Source organism: Felis catus, chromosome D4 (genome assembly GCF_018350175.1).
Source record: "Felis catus isolate Fca126 chromosome D4, F.catus_Fca126_mat1.0, whole genome shotgun sequence".
Taxonomy (NCBI): domain Eukaryota; kingdom Metazoa; phylum Chordata; class Mammalia; order Carnivora; family Felidae; genus Felis; species Felis catus.
In genome coordinates, this window is record NC_058380.1 from 50,253,693 (window position 1) to 50,271,565 (window position 17,873).

A 17,873-nucleotide genomic window follows, 5' to 3' on the forward strand; every position below is an offset into this window, starting at 1 on the left:
ATGAGCTCCCATATTACTACAGTAGATAGATAAATCAGGCAAAAACATGGTTAAGATTCCTTATTGATAGTGAATAATCATGGAATCTAGAATGAGTTAGTTCCAAAAGATTAACTCCTCTGAGCCTAGTATCCTTAATCTATGAAACAAAGAGATTGCAATAGATGACCTTTTCTGCTTGAAAGTTCTGTGAGCCCGTAAACCCGTATCAGTTCAGCATTTGTTGTACTATAGTAATTGAAATTCAAAGTGAAGATATCACTCTGTCCAGCAGTGAGACAAAAATAAATAGAAATTCCAGGTTGTTTGATTTTGTTCATTTTTTTTTCTTAAGTTTTATTTATTTAAGTAATCTCTACATCCCATGTTGGGCTTGAACTCACAACTCTGAGATTAAGAGTCACATGCTCCTGCACTTGAGCCAGCCAGGCACCCCTGATTTTGTTCATCTTTTATTGGGTTATTATGAGATATTATTTGTAGGAAAATTTCTTAGTTTAGATTATTTTATTCTGGTAGTGGGGTATGAGTATAAAAGGTGTGGAGGATAGGTGCATCTACAGGGTTTAGAGAGAGATTGTGAAAACTGTAGAAGTTGATATCTACATGTGAAAGATTAAATAGTAGAAGACTCATATTTTGAAACACAAAATAGAAATTTTGATGTTGAGACTAAACTTTTATCTTCAAGTAGTCTTTTTATATGTCAGTCTTTAAGTATTTACATGATAACTAGCATCTTTCTATTTTTTTCAGAATTTTTCTCTACCATATTGATAATTGACCTTGCTTAGGTAATAAGTGACACATCACTGGTATTTCTTGTGATTATATGATAAAGATGGTTATTGTTTATAATTAATTTAGTCACTACTACTTTTATATGATTACACTCGTGATGTTCCTGTTATGTTTTTAGGGAAATAAATTTATTATTTTGCAGTGCTAAAATATAGTTGATAACTTTGGGAATACCAATTTTTTTTAAGTTTATTTTTAAGAAAGAGAGAGAGAAGAAGCACAAGTGGGAGAGGGGCAGAGACAGAATCCCAAGCAGGCTCCGTGCTCTAAGCACAGAGACCAATGTGGGGCTCTGTCCCACAAACCATGAATCATGACCTGAGCCAAAATTAAGAGTGAGTTGAACGCTTAACAGACTGAGCCACCCATGTGCCCCAGAACACCAATTTTAATTAAAGCTGTAGATAAGCAAAATATATTATTATTCTAAAGCTCTAATTGTTTTTTAATCAAATTGCACTGTAGGTTTCCTTACTCTCGGATCAGTCAGAGCAGTGTTACTTTATATCATTTACATGGTGAACTACCATACAAGATTTCATTTGGTCAAAGAATTCTATAGCCAAAAAATGTTTAAAATCCACTATTCTAAAATTTAACTGTCTTATTTCTCTTGATATGGCAAAGTGTAAACACATCCTTGTATATATATGGCTTTAAGGATTTTCTGTGATAATCTTTGTGTTTTCTAATAAAGTAAAATGGACACTAAGGAAATAGAAGGATTTGGGGATTGAGAAGAAAAAGACGTAAAATAAATCTGTGCTGATGGGACCAAATTATTTTTTTTGGATGTATAAGGGATTTTCTTATTAATTTTTAATTGAAGTATGGTTGACACATAATGTTACTTAGTGATTCAACAGCTCTATATGTTATGCAATGTTCACCACAAGTTACCATCACCATACAACACTATATCGATGCCATTGGCTATATTACTTATGCTGTACTTTTCATCCCTATGACTTATACATTCCATAACTAGAAACTTTGTATCTCCCACTCCCCTTCACCCATTTTTGCCCATCCCTCACCCTCTCCTCCCCAGCAACTGCTAGTTTGTTCTCTAAATAGAATTTTTTGTGGGGCGCCTGGGTGGCGCAGTCGGTTAAGCGTCCGACTTCAGCCAGGTCACGATCTCGCGGTCGGTGAGTTCGAGCCCCACGTCGGGCTCTGGGCTGATGGCTCGGAGCCTGGAGCCTGTTTCCGATTCTGTGTCTCCCTCTCTCTCTGCCCCTCCCCCGTTCATGCTTTGTCTCTCTCTGTCCCAAAAATAAATAAAAAAAAAAAAATGTTGAAAAAAAAATTTAAAAAAAAAAAAAAATAAATAGAATTTTTTGTACATCTATAAGGATTACAAACTATGTTGAATAACTTTACCCTACTTAGTTCAGATCATGACCTGAGAAAAATTAATTGATGTTTTCCCCCTCAATATAGTAAGAGGAATATTACATGCTTGCTTTTGATTTCAGGAAGGAAAAACAAATTAGAAGTGTAGAAGAAGAAGTTGAACAGGAAAAGCAAGCAGCAGATGGCATTATCAAAAACATGTCTCCTGAAAAACAAGTCAAGTACACAGAAATGAAAACCACAAATGAGAAATTGTTGCAGGTAATACTAATCACTGTTCTGTGCCAAGCATACAGCAGTCTTACTAATAAAAATATGGTCTGAAGATGGGCAGCATTGGCATCCTGGAGATCTACTGATAAGAATATCTTAACAAGGTCTCCAGATAATTTTTATGGACATTTAAATTTGAGAAGCACTGATCTAGAAAACTTCATTAGCACATGCTGCATAATGACCTAATCTGACTGTATTACTCATTTCTGTGCATCTTTCACTTTTGCATGTTACAAAGATTCATGAAAACACTTGTTTTTTTAAATGAACTGTAAATGGAAATAATAAAAACTCCCATATACCAGAGCCATATAGATATTTACTCTCTTTCCTAATAAGCAGCACCTAATAAGCATCTCTTTTACCGTGTCCTTGATTTGAACATCTCTTGCTTCCTAATCATGGTGTTTAAGTAAAAATTTGGGGGCCTGCTGAGGGCTCATTGAGAATTCTCCCAACATTCAGTTATGGTGGTGACTTAGATTAGCAAGTTAGTGCCTTTACATGCCTATATATCCCTTAACCCAACAGTTCACAGAGAATTAGTCCTCCCGAATGCCAGTAATGAATACAGTTTCTCAAATATTACTTGACTATTTTTTAAAGTTCATTTATTTATTTGGTGGGGAGGCGGAGAGAGAGAGAATCCCAAGCCAGCTCTATGCTTAGCACAGAGGGGGCTGCTGGCTCCATCTAATAACTGTGAGATCCTGACCTGAGCTGATATCAAGAGTCAGATGCTCAACCGGCTGAACCACTCATCCACCCACTTCACCAACAATTTAATATAACTTTTTATTCAGGATTTATAACATAAAATGAAACACTGAAGAAAAGACTATTATAGAAATGCCAAAATACCATGAAAATGTAATTAATCTTGCACAGCTGTTTTTGAATAAGTAATCAGCTCAAAAGTCTTGTCCCTAGGAGTGAGCCATGTATATTATGTGTTGGCTCTAAGAGAAATTAGACAAAATATATGAAAACATAGTTAAGAAATCAAAATTAAAAATCATGACTTTAAACAATGACATCATTAATTTGAAGGCTTCTGATATTTAATATTCTTGAAACACAATGATGATTCACTGTGTAAAGGGCTAGCTACCTTTGACAAGCTCATAAGGTATTTTTAAAGGTAGATCATGGCATAGTTTTTAGGAGTAATGAAAAAAATTAACAAAAATACAAATAATGTTAATAAATTCTAGTCATATAGCAAGATATGAGTTGAATATGTTTACAAAACCACAATCATATTTGCCACAACCACATTTGAAATGTTGAGAAACAGATTATTCTAAATATAACTTGCATATATATTTGCTTTTTTCCTTTTTCTTAGGAATTAGATACACTTCAGCAACAACTAGACTCACTGAACATGAAAAAAGAGAGCTTGGAAGCTGTACGTATAAAATCAAATAAAGGTTCTTATATTACTCAGCTACAAAAGATAATTCAGCTAAATATATTAATGGAACTCATTCAAGGACATATTTATTTAGCAGTTTACTAAGAGGAGTATAATTTTTTTCCCATTCATCACCACAAATATCCTAGTTTAAGAAATTAGATTCAGTTATTGAGTACCTACTGTGTGCAAAAGGAATCATTCTGCCTTGCTGAGGCATGTAAAATCTAATGGTAAGTTAAAGACATGTGAAGAAAGAGTCTAATAAAAGTGAAAAGGGAGAGAGATTAGTTCATCACTTTAAAGATGTAAATGCTTGCATTTGTTATTTGTTTATTTAAAGTAGTTTTAATTTAAAAAGCACATGTGTTTTTTTTTTTTTATGAAGTTTATTGACAAATTGGTTTCCATACAACACCCAGTGCTCATCCCAAAAGGTGCCCTCCTCAATACCCATCACCCACCCTCTCCTCCCTCCCACCCCCCATCAACCCTCAGTTTGTTCTCAGTTTTTAAGAGTCTCTTATGCTTTGGCTCTCTCCCACTCTAACCTGTTGTTTTTTTTTTTTTCCTTCCCCTACCCCATGGGTTCCTGTTAATTTCTCAGGGTCCACATAAGAGTGAAACCATATGGTATCTGTCTTTCTCTCTATGGCTTATTTCACTTAGCATCACACTCTCCAGTTCAATCCACGTTGCTACAAAAGGCCATATTTCATTTTTTCTCATTGCCACATAGTACTCCATTGTGTATATAAACCACAATTTCTTTATCCATTCATCAGTTGATGGACATTTAGGCTCTTTCCATAATTTGGCTATTGTTGAGAGTGCTGCTATGAACATTGGGGTACAAGTGGCCCTATGCATCAGTACTCCTGTATCCCTTGGATAAATTCCTAGCAGTGCTATTGCTGGGTCATAGGGTAGGTCTATTTTTAATTTTCTGAGGAACCTCCACACTGCTTTCCAGAGCGGCTGCACCAATTTGCATTCCCACCAACAGTGCAAGAGGGTTCCCGTTTCTCCACATCCTCGCCAGCATCTATAGTCTCCTGATTTGTTCATATTGGCCACTCTGACTGGCGTGAGGTGATACCTGAGTGTGGTTTTGATTTGTATTTCCCTGATAAGGAGCGACGCTGAACATCTTTTCATGTGCCTGTTGGCCATCCGGATGTCTTCTTTAGAGAAGTGTCTATTCATGTTTTCTGCCCATTTCTTCACTGGGTTATTTGTTTTTCGGGTGTGGAGTTTGGTGAGCTCTTTATAGATTTTGGATACTAGCCCTTTGTCCGATATGTCATTTGCGAATATCTTTTCCCATTCCGTTGGTTGCCTTTTAGTTTTGTTGGTTGTTTCCTTTGCTGTGCAGAAGCTTTTTATCTTCATAAGGTCCCAGTAATTCACTTTTGCTTTTAATTCCCTTGCCTTTGGGGATGTGTCGAGTAAGAGATTGCTACGGCTGAGGTCAGAGAGGTCTTTTCCTGCTTTCTCCTCTAAGGTTTTGATGGTTTCCTGTCTCACATTTAGGTCCTTTATCCATTTTGAGTTTATTTTTGTGAATGGTGTGAGAAAGTGGTCTAGTTTCAACCTTCTGCATGTTGCTGTCCAGTTCTCCCAGCACCATTTGTTAAAGAGGCTGTCTTTTTTCCATTGGATGTTCTTTCCTGCTTTGTCAAAGATGAGTTGGCCATACGTTTGTGGGTCTAGTTCTGGGGTTTCTATTCTATTCCATTGGTCTATGTGTCTGTTTTTGTGCCAATACCACGCTGTCTTGATGGTGACAGCTTTGTAGTAGAGGTTAAAGTCTGGGATTGTGATGCCTCCTGCTTTGGTCTTCTTCTTCAAAATTCCTTTGGCTATTCGGGGCCTTTTGTGGTTCCATATGAATTTTAGGATTGCTTGTTCTAGTTTCGAGAAGAATGCTGGTGCAATTTTGATTGGGATTGCATTCAATATGTAGATAGCTTTGGGTAGTATTGACATTTTGACAATATTTATTTTTCCAATCCATGAGCAGGGAATGTCTTTCCATTTCTTTAAATCTTCTTCAATTTCCTTCATAAGCTTTCTATAGTTTTCAGCATACAGATCCTTTACATCTTTGGTTAGATTTATTCCTAGGTATTTTATGCTTCTTGGTGCAATTGTGAATGGGATCAGTTTCTTTATTTGTCTTTCTGTTGCTTCATTGTTAGTGTATAAGAATGCAACTGATTTCTGTACATTGATCTTGTATCCTGCAACTTTGCTGAATTCATGTATCAGTTCTAGTAGACTTTTGGTGGAGTCTATCGGATTTTCCATGTATAATATCATGTCATCTGCAAAAAGCGAAAGCTTGACTTCATCTTTGCCAATTTTGATGCCTTTGATTTCCTTTTGTTGTCTGATTGCTGATGCTAGAACTTCCAGCACTATGTTAAACAGCAGCGGTGAGAGTGGGCATCCTTGTCGTGTTCCTGATCTCAGGGAAAAAGCTCTCAGTTTTTCCCCGTTGAGGATGATGTTAGCTGTGGGCTTTTCATAAATGGCTTTTATGATCTTTAAGTATGTTCCTTCTATCCCGACTTTCTCAAGGGTTTTTATTAAGAAAGGGTGCTGGATTTTGTCAAAGGCCTTTTCTGCATCGATTGACAGGATCATATGGTTCTTCTCTTTTTTTTTGTTAATGTGATGTATCACGTTGATTGATTTGCGAATGTTGAACCAGCCCTGCATCCCAGGAATGAATCCCACTTGATCATGGTGAATAATTCTTTTTATATGCCGTTGAATTCGATTTGCTAGTATCTTATTGAGAATTTTTGCATCCATATTCATCAGGGATATTGGCCTGTAGTTCTCTTTTTTTACTGGGTCTCTGTCTGGTTTAGGAATCAAAGTTATGCTGGCTTCATAGAATGAGTCTGGAAGTTTTCCTTCCCTTTCTATTTCTTGGAATAGCTTGAGAAGGATAGGTATTATCTCTGCTTTAAACGTCTGGTAGAACTCCCCTGGGAAGCCATCTGGTCCTGGACTCTTATTTGTTGGGAGATTTTTGATAACCGATTCAATTTCTTCGCTGGTTATGGGTCTGTTCAAGCTTTCTATTTCCTCCTGGTTGAGTTTTGGAAGAGTGTGGGTGTTCAGGAATTTGTCCATTTCTTCCAGGTTGTCCAATTTGTTGGCATATAATTTTTCATAGTATTCCCTGATAATTGTTTGTATCTCTGAAGGATTGGTTGTAATAATTCCATTTTCATTCATGATTTTATCTATTTGGGTCATTTCCCTTTTCTTTTTGAGAAGCCTGGCTAGAGGTTTGTCAATTTTGTTTATTTTTTCAAAAAACCAACTCTTGGTTTCGTTGATCTGCTCTACAGTTTTTTTAGATTCTATATTGTTTATTTCTGCTCTGATCTTTATTATTTCTCTTCTTCTGCTGGGTTTAGGCTGCCTTTGCTGTTCTGCTTCTAGTTCCTTTAGGTGTGCTGTTAGATTTTGTATTTGGGATTTTTCTTGTTTCTTGAGATAGGCCTGGATTGCAATGTATTTTCCTCTCAGGACTGCCTTCGCTGCGTCCCAAAGCGTTTGGATGGTTGTATTTTCATTTTCGTTTGTTTCCATATATTTTTTAATTTCTTCTCTAATTGCCTGGTTGACCCACTCATTCGTTAGTAGGGTGTTCTTTAACCTCCATGCCTTTGGAGGTTTTCCAGACTTTTTCCTGTGGTTGATTTCAAGCTTCATAGCATTGTGGTCTGAAAGTATGCATGGTATAATTTCAATTCTTGTAAACTTATGAAGGGCTGTTTTGTGACCCAGTATATGATCTATCTTGGAGAATGTTCCATGTGCACTCGAGTAGAAAGTATATTCTGTTGCTTTGGGATGCAGAGTTCTAAATATATCTGTCAAGTCCATCTGGTCCAATGTCTCATTCAGGGCCCTTGTTTCTTTATTGACCGTGTGTCTAGAAGATCTGTCCATTTCTGTAAGTGGGGTGTTAAAGTCCCCTGCAATTACCACATTCTTATCAATAAGGTTGCTTATGTTTATGAGTAATTGTTTTATATATTTGGGGGCTCCGGTATTCGGCGCATAGACATTTATAATTGTTAGCTCTTCCTGATGGATAGACCCTGTAACTATTATATAATGTCCTTCTTCATCTCTTGTTACAGCCTTTAATTTAAAGTCTAGTTTGTCTGATATAAGTATGGCTACTCCAGCTTTCTTTTGGCTTCCAGTCGCATGATAAATAGTTCTCCATCCCCTCACTCTCAATCTAAAGGTGTCCTCAGGTCTAAAATGAGTCTCTTGTAGACAGCAAATAGATGGGTCTTGTTTTTTTATCCATTCTGATACCCTATGTCTTTTGGTTGGCGCATTTAATCCATTTACATTCAGTGTTATTATAGAAAGATACGGGTTTAGAGTCATTGTGATGTCTGTATGTTTTATGCTTGTAGTGATGTCTCTGGGACTTTGTCTCACAGGGTCCCCCTTAGGATCTCTTGTAGGGCTGGTTTAGTGGTGACAAATTCCTTCAGTTTTTGTTTGTTTAGAAAGACCTTTATCTCTCCTTCTATTCTAAATGACAGACTTGCTGGATAAAGGATTCTCGGCTGCCTATTTTTTCTGTCTAGCACCCTGAAAATCTCGTGCCAATTCTTTCTGGCCTGCCAAGTTTCAAAAGAGAGATCAGTCACGAGTCTTATAGGTCTCCCTTTATATGTGAGGGCACGTTTACCCCTTGCTGCTTTCAGAATTTTCTCTTTATCCTTGTATTTTGCCAGTTTCACTATGATATGTCGTGCAGAAGATCGATTCAAGTTACGTCTGAAGGGAGTTCTCTGTGCCTCTTGGATTTCAATGCCTTTTTCCTTCCCCAGTTCAGGGAAGTTCTCAGCTATTATTTCTTCAAGTACCCCTTCAGCACCTTTCCCTCTCTCTTCCTCCTCTGGGATACCAATTATGCGTATATTATTTCTTTTTAGTGTATCACTTAGTTCTCTAATTTTCCCCTCATACTCCTGGATTTTTTTATCTCTCTTTTTCTCAGCTTCCTCTTTTTCCATAACTTTATCTTCTAGTTCACCTATTCTCTCCTCTGCTTCTTCAAGCCGAGCTGTGGTGGTTTCCATTTTGTTATGCATTTCGTTCAAAGCGTTTTTCAGCTCCTCATGACTGTTCCTTAGTCCCTTGATCTCTGTAGCAAGAGATTCTCTGCTGTCCTGTATACTGTTTTCAAGCCCAGCGATTAATTTTATGACTATTATTCTAAATTCACTTTCTGTTATATCATTTAAATCCTTTTTGATCAGCAGCACATGTGTTTTTTAATGAAAAATTTTTTTACTCAAAAAATTATTTTTTATTCAAAACAGTTGAATAAGATAAAAGTGAAAATGCCTGTTTTTTCCCCTCTTTCTAGACAGAAGTACTTCGTATTTTTTGAGTGTTTACTATGTGCTTTTTTTGAGCTCTTTACAAAGATCACCAGCATTGTTGTTTAATCTTTACAACAATCTCATAATCTTATCTTGGTTTTATTGTTATGGAAAACCTCAAGTGGGATTCACACTTCATATGCAGCTTGATTTGTTTTTTTTTCACTTAACATTTTCTCTTGAATTCTGTTCACCTCAGCTATTATTGTAAATTATTATTGTAAATTATTGTAATTATTGTTGTAAATCATTATTGTAAATTACTGCACCGTGTTATATTGTATAACTATAACATAGCCTTGTAGATGAATAGGTTGTTTATAGTTTTTTTGTATTATAAACAGTGCTGCAGTAAAAACATGCACTTTATGTAGTTATGTAAATATGTCTTAAGATAAATTTCTTGCAGAGGGTCAAAGGATACACACTTCTAAAATGTCAGGTTGCCAAATTGCCTTCCAAAAAGGTAGTTCCATTTTCTACTTCTAGATTCAATGTATGAGAGTGCCTATTTTCCCCTGCACTCATTAATGGCAAGCATTATCCACTTTTTCCATTTTTGCTGGTTTAATGGGTAAAAATTTCTATCTTGTTTTGATTTTCATTTGTTTATGCATGAAATTGAGTATTTCTTTATATATTTATTGGCCAATGTATTTCTTTTTCTGTGAACTACCTTTTCATGTCCTTTACACTTCAGTATACTGTCTGTACCTCAAACCTTGCCTGCCTTTTCCTGATTTCCTATGGATTCCAGTAGGTATCATGATAATAGGATTGGGAACACTTGTAGATTGACAAGATTACTGTCTTGCAAAAAGAATTAAGCATGAGTATTTTGTAATTCTTTTGGAAATTTACTGTTGAAAAAGTAGTTTGCTTAAAAATGTTAAGATGGTTTTCTATATCTAATTGTCCTCATGTAGGTATATATAATTTTTATTTTTTTGGATCTCTATGGTAACAGATCTCTATAAGCTTCAAAGAATAAGGGCCACATTAAGTATTAACACAGCTGCCCTACAGAATTCCTCACTATCTGTTTTAGGGTATGTAGGGAATGTCAGGTCTTATTTCACTTGGCAAATTTAGTTTCTGCAGGAAGAGGTATAAGCTATATTTTTGGACTTAGTGTTTATATTGCTGCTACTTTTTGGAATCAGAACATGTATGAGTAAGATAACATGAAATTTTATAAAACTTACAGTATTCCCAAATCAGGAAAAGTATAAGTTACTAATTTTATTTAACTTTTGCCAGATTCCTTCTATTTTTTATTTGGACTTGTTCTTCAAGAAAACATTGTGTCAGATATCATTTAACTCGTATTTATTGAATATCTACTGTGTGTTCACTACTATGCTAAGTATTACTTGTTCATTTCACCAGAATGTAAAAAACATAGGTGAAGAATCAACATGAGTTTTATTCAGGAACGGTTTTATTGAGATACAATTTGAAGAGGTTTTTAGGATGATTAAGCAAAAGGAAGGGGGAGATGTGCCTGGGTGGCTCAGTCAAGCATCTGGCTTTGGCTCAGGTCATGATCTCACAGTCCGTGAGTTCGAGCCCCACGTCAGGCTCTGTGCTGACAGCTCAGAGCCTGGAGCCTGCTTCGGATTCTGTCTCCCTCTCTCTGGCCCTCCCTCGTTCGTGCTCTGTCTTTCTCTATCTCAAAAACAAATGAACATTAAATAAATAAATAAATAAATAAATAAATAAATAAATAAAGGAAGGGGGAGATAGCTATGAAAAAGGGTATCTCAAGATAACCTGTATTTTTTCTATCTGTATTTTATTATCGTGCTGTTTGACCTGAAGCTAATTGATTAATTGAGCTGTATATATGCTTTTTTTTTTTATTGGCTCTGAGATCAAGAGCTGCGAGCTGAGATCAAGAGTCAGATGCTTAATCAACTGAGCCACCTAGGCACCCCTGCTTTTTTTTTTCTTTCAAGATTTTATTTTTAAGTAATCTCTGCACACAGTGTGGTCCCTACTTACAATCCTGAGATCAAGAGTCGCATTCTTCACCAACTGAGCCAGCCAGGCACTTCTATAAGATGCTTTTTTAATAGACTTTCAAACATTTCCTCTTACACGCTTTTTCCTTTTTTTAATCCTTGTCTTTGGCTTTCAAAAAAGAGGTCTTTCATCTTAAAAATTTGGTCTTGTTCATGCTGTGGGCCTGGCTTCAGATATCATCATTAACTTTTATTTTTGTTAACTTAGAAAATTATTTAGATTTAGATCCTCTGTCTTTTCATCTGTAAAACAGAGATAATAGTATTATCTGATAGAGTTGCTTTGAGTATTAGAGATAGTGTCTAAAGAACATGGAATATAGTGCCTGGCACAGGCACTTGCTCAATAAATAACAGCTCCAAATGTCATTTTCCCCCTCATCCTCATCACTGTCAACATCCCTACCTCTTTTGGTTATCTAAAAATTATCACAGCCCTTAATTTCTCTTTGTGAACAGTGGAATAGTGGTGAATATACAAGACTATCCTATGTATGCGTATTAATTTCCTAACACTGCTATAATAAATCCACACCAACTGGGTGGCTTAAAACAACAAATTTTCTCACCATTCTAGAGCCCAGAAATCTAAAATCAAGGTATCAGCAGAACCATGTTCCCTCTGAGATACTGTTAGAATCCTTCCTTGCCTCTTCCTAGCTCCTGGTGGTGGCTATCAATCCTGGGTAGTCATTCCTTTATTTTAGCTGCATCACTCGTCTCTGCCTGTGTCATCACATGGCACTCTCCTTCTTTGTCTCTGTCTGTACATCTTCTCATAAGGACACCATCCACACTGGACTAGGGTCTATCCTAATGACCTCATCTTAACTGGACTAAATCTATGAGTGCTCTCTTTTACAAATTAGGTCGTATTCATGGTTCTGGAGATTAGGACTTCAACATATCTTTGGGTGACAAAGTTCAACTTGTAATATTGTAGTAGAATATATATGACTAGCCAGGAGAAAATATCTTCCTTCTAGAGATCAGGTCTTTGGACTTCCAAATGAATGTTGTGGTTTAAGTTGTACATACATTGTGACAATTTCTTAATTATCTTCCCAATAGTAGAGATGTCTGTCTTTGTTCAGGCGTTATATTTAGAAGATAAAATAAACCACCATCTTCTTGTGAATTTTAAACTGAAAATGGCTTATGAAGGAAAAAGTTTATTTTTATTCTTCCAATTTACAAATGTGCTTTGTAGCATTATTGAGTAGTATAGATATTGAATATCTCTATTTGAATATGCTGATGGCTTAAATTTGTCCTAATTCTTATAAACTAAAACCTACTTGAGAGTAGTTTTTATAAAATGCAATTAAATTTTTCTTCTTTTTGTGCTCACTAGGAAATAGCACACTCCCAGGTTAAACAGGAGGCTGTATTGCTGCATGAAAAACTTTATGAGTTGGAGTCCCATCGAGACCAAATGATTGCTGAAGACAAAAGCATGGGATCTCCAATGGAAGAGAGAGAGAGATTACTTAAGCAGGTAGAAAAAACAAAAATACTTTACTATGTTAAGATTTGTTAAGTATTCTGATTATTTTATTTAAGGCATGTATATTGAACAGAAAGCCAGTAAGTTTATTGTCTTCAAAAACAGTGAAAAGTGAGTTTCATCTAAATTAAGATTAACTGGGGTGCCGGGGTGGCTCAGTCGGTTAAGTGTCCAGCTCTTGATCTCGGCTCAGGTCATGATCTCACAGTTTGTGAATTTGAACCCTCCACCTGGCTTTGTACTGACAGTGTAGAGCCTCCTTGGGATTCTCTCTCTCCCTCTCTTTCTGCCACCCTCCCATCCCTGCTCACTCTCCCTCTCTCAAAATAAATAAACATTAAAAAATAAATAAATAATGATGAACTGTTTGACCAAGAAAATCTAGGTGCACGTCATTTTTCACATAAGCTGTTTCTTGACTTAAATCCTAATTTTACATGTCTCTTGTGCACATTTTGGCCATTTTCATGTTTTGGATCCATATAAGAAAACTGAAAGTCTTCTTTATTGGTCCATAAATAATTAGATGATCTTATTGAAGATCTGTTCCTTTATTTGTTTGGGCCTAATATTTAGAAAACAAAATGCCCCAAGGCTAATGAATTTTATGGTGATTATCATCAGTGTCTCTGTGAAGTGAATGGAGTTAAAATGTACTATGAAATCGCAGTATGTCACCAGGTTGTGTCACATGTATTCATTAGCTTTCTTATTACCCCAAAGCTAGTTTTAATCTAGCACTAAGTTATAATTAACCTGTTGTTTATCCTGAGACACCCTAACTATAGGGCTCCTGGAGCACTGCATATATATTTGGGAACAGCACCCATTAGGAACCTACAGATGAGACTCCTCTGTGGGATTAGGTTGAGCCCAAATGGTTTGGATGAACCTTAGGGATCAACTCAGGAACTATTTAAGTATTAGAATCATTCCAGAAAGGTATTAAAATCTAGAATCTCTGAAGTTCCTTGGAAAGAAATCATTGGACGCAGGGGAGGGAGAATGTGATCTTGGGATAGGATTGCCAGATGAAATACACAACAACCGGTTAAATTTTAATTTCATATAAACAATTAATAATTGTTTATAATATACATATTATTATATATGTATATATTATATATGTATTATTATTATATATTATAATATATGTGTGTGTGTGCGTGTGTGTACACACACACACATATATTAATCATGGTAAATACATGCCCTGAAAGTTATTATTTATCTGAAATTCAAGTGTAATAGAGATCATGAAATCTGGCAACCCTGCCTTGTGTGGGTGTGGGTGAGGGGCTAAGGAAAGACAGTCTCAGAAAGCCTGGATATTTATGTAAACTGATCTAGGCCTGAAGACACAACAGCCTCATGGTGCCAAACAGATAGGTATAGATGTATCAGTCATCACCCTTGCTTTGAGAAAAAAGGGAAAATCTGTGAGTAGTATCTTAATAATGTGTGTGTGTGTGTGTGTATACATAATTATAAAATTTTTATATATAAAATACGTATTTTTTTTTACTTCAAAGGTTGAATTTTAAGAAATAGATTTCAAGAAAGAGACTACATTTGACATATTTGTACAACATACCTTAGAAGGAAATTCTCTTTAAGATAGCCTAATGATAAGTAACTCTTTAAGTACTATTTTGTTTATATGCTTTTATAGGTTAAAGAAGATAATCAGGAAATAGCCAGCATGGAGCGACAGTAAGTACATTTATAATATGACATACTACATCCATTTCACATGTTTTAAATTTCATTCTAAAATTTTTTTTTTTTTCTCAACGTTTATTTATTTTTGGGACAGAGAGAGACAGCATGAATGGGGGAGGGGCAGAGAGAGAGGGAGACACAGAATCAGAAACAGGCTCCAGGCTCTGAGCCATCAGCCCAGAGCCTGACGCGGGGCTCGAACTCACGGACCGTGAGATCGTGACCTGGCTGAAGTCGGACGCTTAACCGACTGCGCCACCCAGGCGCCCCTTAAATTTCATTCTAAATGTGCAATAGGTACATATTGTTAGTTATTTTTTTCTATGTTTCACACTGATAGTACTGATGTAATGTTCAATCTTATTTAGAGATTTAAATATTTCTTTTAATGTTTAGTTAAGAGCCATTGGATAACATAATTATTTTTTTAAAACAGCTCTATTAAGATATGATACACACCAGGGGTGCCTAGGTGGCTCAGTTGCTTAAGCACCCAACTTCAGCTCAGGTCATGATCTTACAGTTGGTGGCTTTGAGCCCTGCGTTGGGCTCTCTGCTGTCAGCATAGAACCTGCTTCAGATCCTCTGTCCCCCTCTGTCACTACCCCTTCCCCACTCACATGTGCTCTCTTTCAAAAAAAAATCATTAAAATATATATATATATTCCTTACCATACAATTCACATATTTAAAGTATACAATTCAAAGGTTTTTAGTATATTCAGAATTGTGCAATCATTACCTCAGTAAGATCCAACACCCCTTTCCTCACCCCCCTTATCCACCACTCCCAGCCCTAGTCTACCATTCTACTTTATGTTGCTGTAGTTTGGCCTATTTTGGATATTCTGTGTGGCTAGATTCTTTCACTTAGCATAATATCTTCAAGGTTCATCTGTGTGGTAGTATGTATCAGTATATAATTTCTTTTATTTTCTTTTCTCTTCTTTTCTTTCTTTCTTTTTTTTTTTTTTTTTTTTTTTTGCCAAATAATATTCCATTGTGTGGATATGCCATATTTATCCATTTATCAGTCAATGGGTATTTGGATTGTTTCCAGTTTTGGGCTATGATGGATCATGCTGGCATGAACACTGATGTATATATGTTTTCACTTTTCTTGGGTTTATACTGAGGAATAAAATTGCTGGCCTATATAGTAACTCTAGGACCAGCCAGACTATCTTCCAAGAAGCTGCACCATTTTACATTTATACCAGCGGTGCATGAGCATTCCAGTTTCTCCAGTCCTCACCAATACTTGTTATTATCTGTTTGTTTGTTTTTTTAATTCTAGCCATCCTAGTGGGTAGAAAGTGGTATCTCATTATGGTTTTGATTTGCATTTCCCTAATGACTGATGTTTATTGACCATGTCTATATCTTCTTTAGAGAAATGTCTGCTCATATCCTTTGCCAATTTTTTAAAAATGCTTATTTATTTATTTTGAGAAAGAGAAAGTGAGCACGAGCCAGAGAGGGGCAGAGAGAGAGGCAGAGAGAGAATCCCAAGCAGGCTCCATGCTGCCAGTGCAGAGCCTGATGTGGGGCTGGAACTCAAGAACTGTGGGATCATGGCCTGAGCTGAAATCTAGAGCTGGATACTTCCCAACCCAGCTACCCCCTTTGCCCATTTTTTAATTGGATTATTTATCTTTTTATTATTGAATTGTTAAGAAGTCTTTATATATTCTAGAGACATGTCTCTTATCAGATAAATCATTGTGAAGTTTTTCTACCATTCTGTTGGTTGTCTTTTCATTCTCTTAGTGGTGTCCTTTGAAGAACAAAAGTTTTAGATTTTGATAATGTCTAGTTTATTTTTTATTTTGTTGCTTATGGTTTTGGTGTCCTATCTAAGAAACCAATGCCTAATCCAAAGTCATGAAGATCTATGCTGATGATTCATTTTAAGAATTTTATAGTTTAGCTCTTATGTTTAGATCTATGATTCATTTTAAGTAAACTTTTATATATGGTATGAGGTAGGGTCCAATTTTATTCTTTTGTTTGTGCTTATCCAGTTGTCCCAGCAACATTTGTTGAAATATTCTTTCAATAAATATTATTCAATATTCTTTCCCCATTTAATTATTCTTGCACCTTTGTCAAAAACCAGTTGTGTATCAATACAGGGGGTCCCATTTCTGGACTCTCAGTTTTATTCTATTGCTGTATATGTCTTCCTTTAGTCCAGTACCACATTGTGTTAATTATTGTAGCTTTGTAATAAGTACAAATGCTGTTTGTTAAAAATTTTAACCTATATAATCATCAGTCAGTAGTAAATTTTTTATTATTCTCTAATTTTTGAGACTAATTTGTCAACTTAGTTCAGTTTTTATAGACCTGCAAAAAGAAGGTTGCTAAAGATTTTTCACTTTAATGTCACAAGTCACACTCAAGAAAAGGATGGGGGAAAGGTCTGCTATTGAAATCAGGCAACCTAACTTTCTCAGAATATACTTCTATTCTAAATACGAATCCTATAAAAAGATCTGGAAAAGATTTTTCTCTCTATAGTATTGTCTTCAGAATAGGGCATATTATTTATAGATATTATTTATGCAACTTAGAAAAGATTTCCTAACGTTATTAAATTTTTATTTAATGTTTTAATTTTAATGTTTTTACTGGATATCTAAATTATCTGTCAAATTTATTTTTTTTTTAAGTTTATTTATCTTGGGGAGGGGGGAGGGGCAGAGAGAGAGAGAGAGAGAGAGGAGAGGAGAGAATTCCAAGCAGGCTCCGTGCTGTCAACATGGAGCACAATGCAGGGCTCAAACTTAAGAACCATGAGATCATGACCTGAGCCAAAATCAAGAGTCAGATGCTTAACCAACTGAGCCATCCAGGCATCCCTCTATCATAACTTTATTAAATAATATTTTCAACAGGTTAACAGATATAAAAGAAAAAATAAAGCAATTTAATGAAGAAATTAGACAACTGGACATGGATTTAGAAGAACACCAAGGTAATTTTTCTGGTATTTTTATAATGTGTGATAGCAGGTATATAGCAGTATTGATATAGTATTGCCCTGGACTTCAGGGACTATTTACGTGGGATTTAATATTTAATTCTGTGTGATATCTCTAGCATTACTAAAATGCTAAACTATACTATAATAGTAAATATAATTAATATTAAGTTGTGTAAGTTGACTAAAAACTTGAAATAAAGTGGTTATATAATGACAAGAATTTATTTTGTTTTGCAAAGCAGTTTTTTTTTTTTTAATATTTTTATTTATTTTTGAGAGAGTGAGAGACAGAGCACAAGCAGGGGAGGGACAGAGAGAGAGGGAGACACAGAATCCAAAGCAG

General features: G+C 35.7%; 1 protein-coding gene across 2 annotated transcripts in view; it reads left to right on the forward strand.

Moving 5' to 3' along the window:
- IFT74 (intraflagellar transport 74) overlaps positions 1–17,873 on the forward strand; it is a 98,980-nt gene that overhangs the window by 44,170 nt on the left and 36,937 nt on the right. For both annotated transcript variants that reach the window (XM_023242368.2, XM_023242367.2), the window contains exons 9-13: positions 2,280–2,418; positions 3,782–3,844; positions 12,667–12,810; positions 14,492–14,532; positions 17,442–17,521. In XM_023242368.2, coding sequence (XP_023098136.2) covers positions 2,280–2,418; positions 3,782–3,844; positions 12,667–12,810; positions 14,492–14,532; positions 17,442–17,521 — 467 coding nt within the window. The remainder of the gene's footprint in view (positions 1–2,279; positions 2,419–3,781; positions 3,845–12,666; positions 12,811–14,491; positions 14,533–17,441; positions 17,522–17,873) is intronic.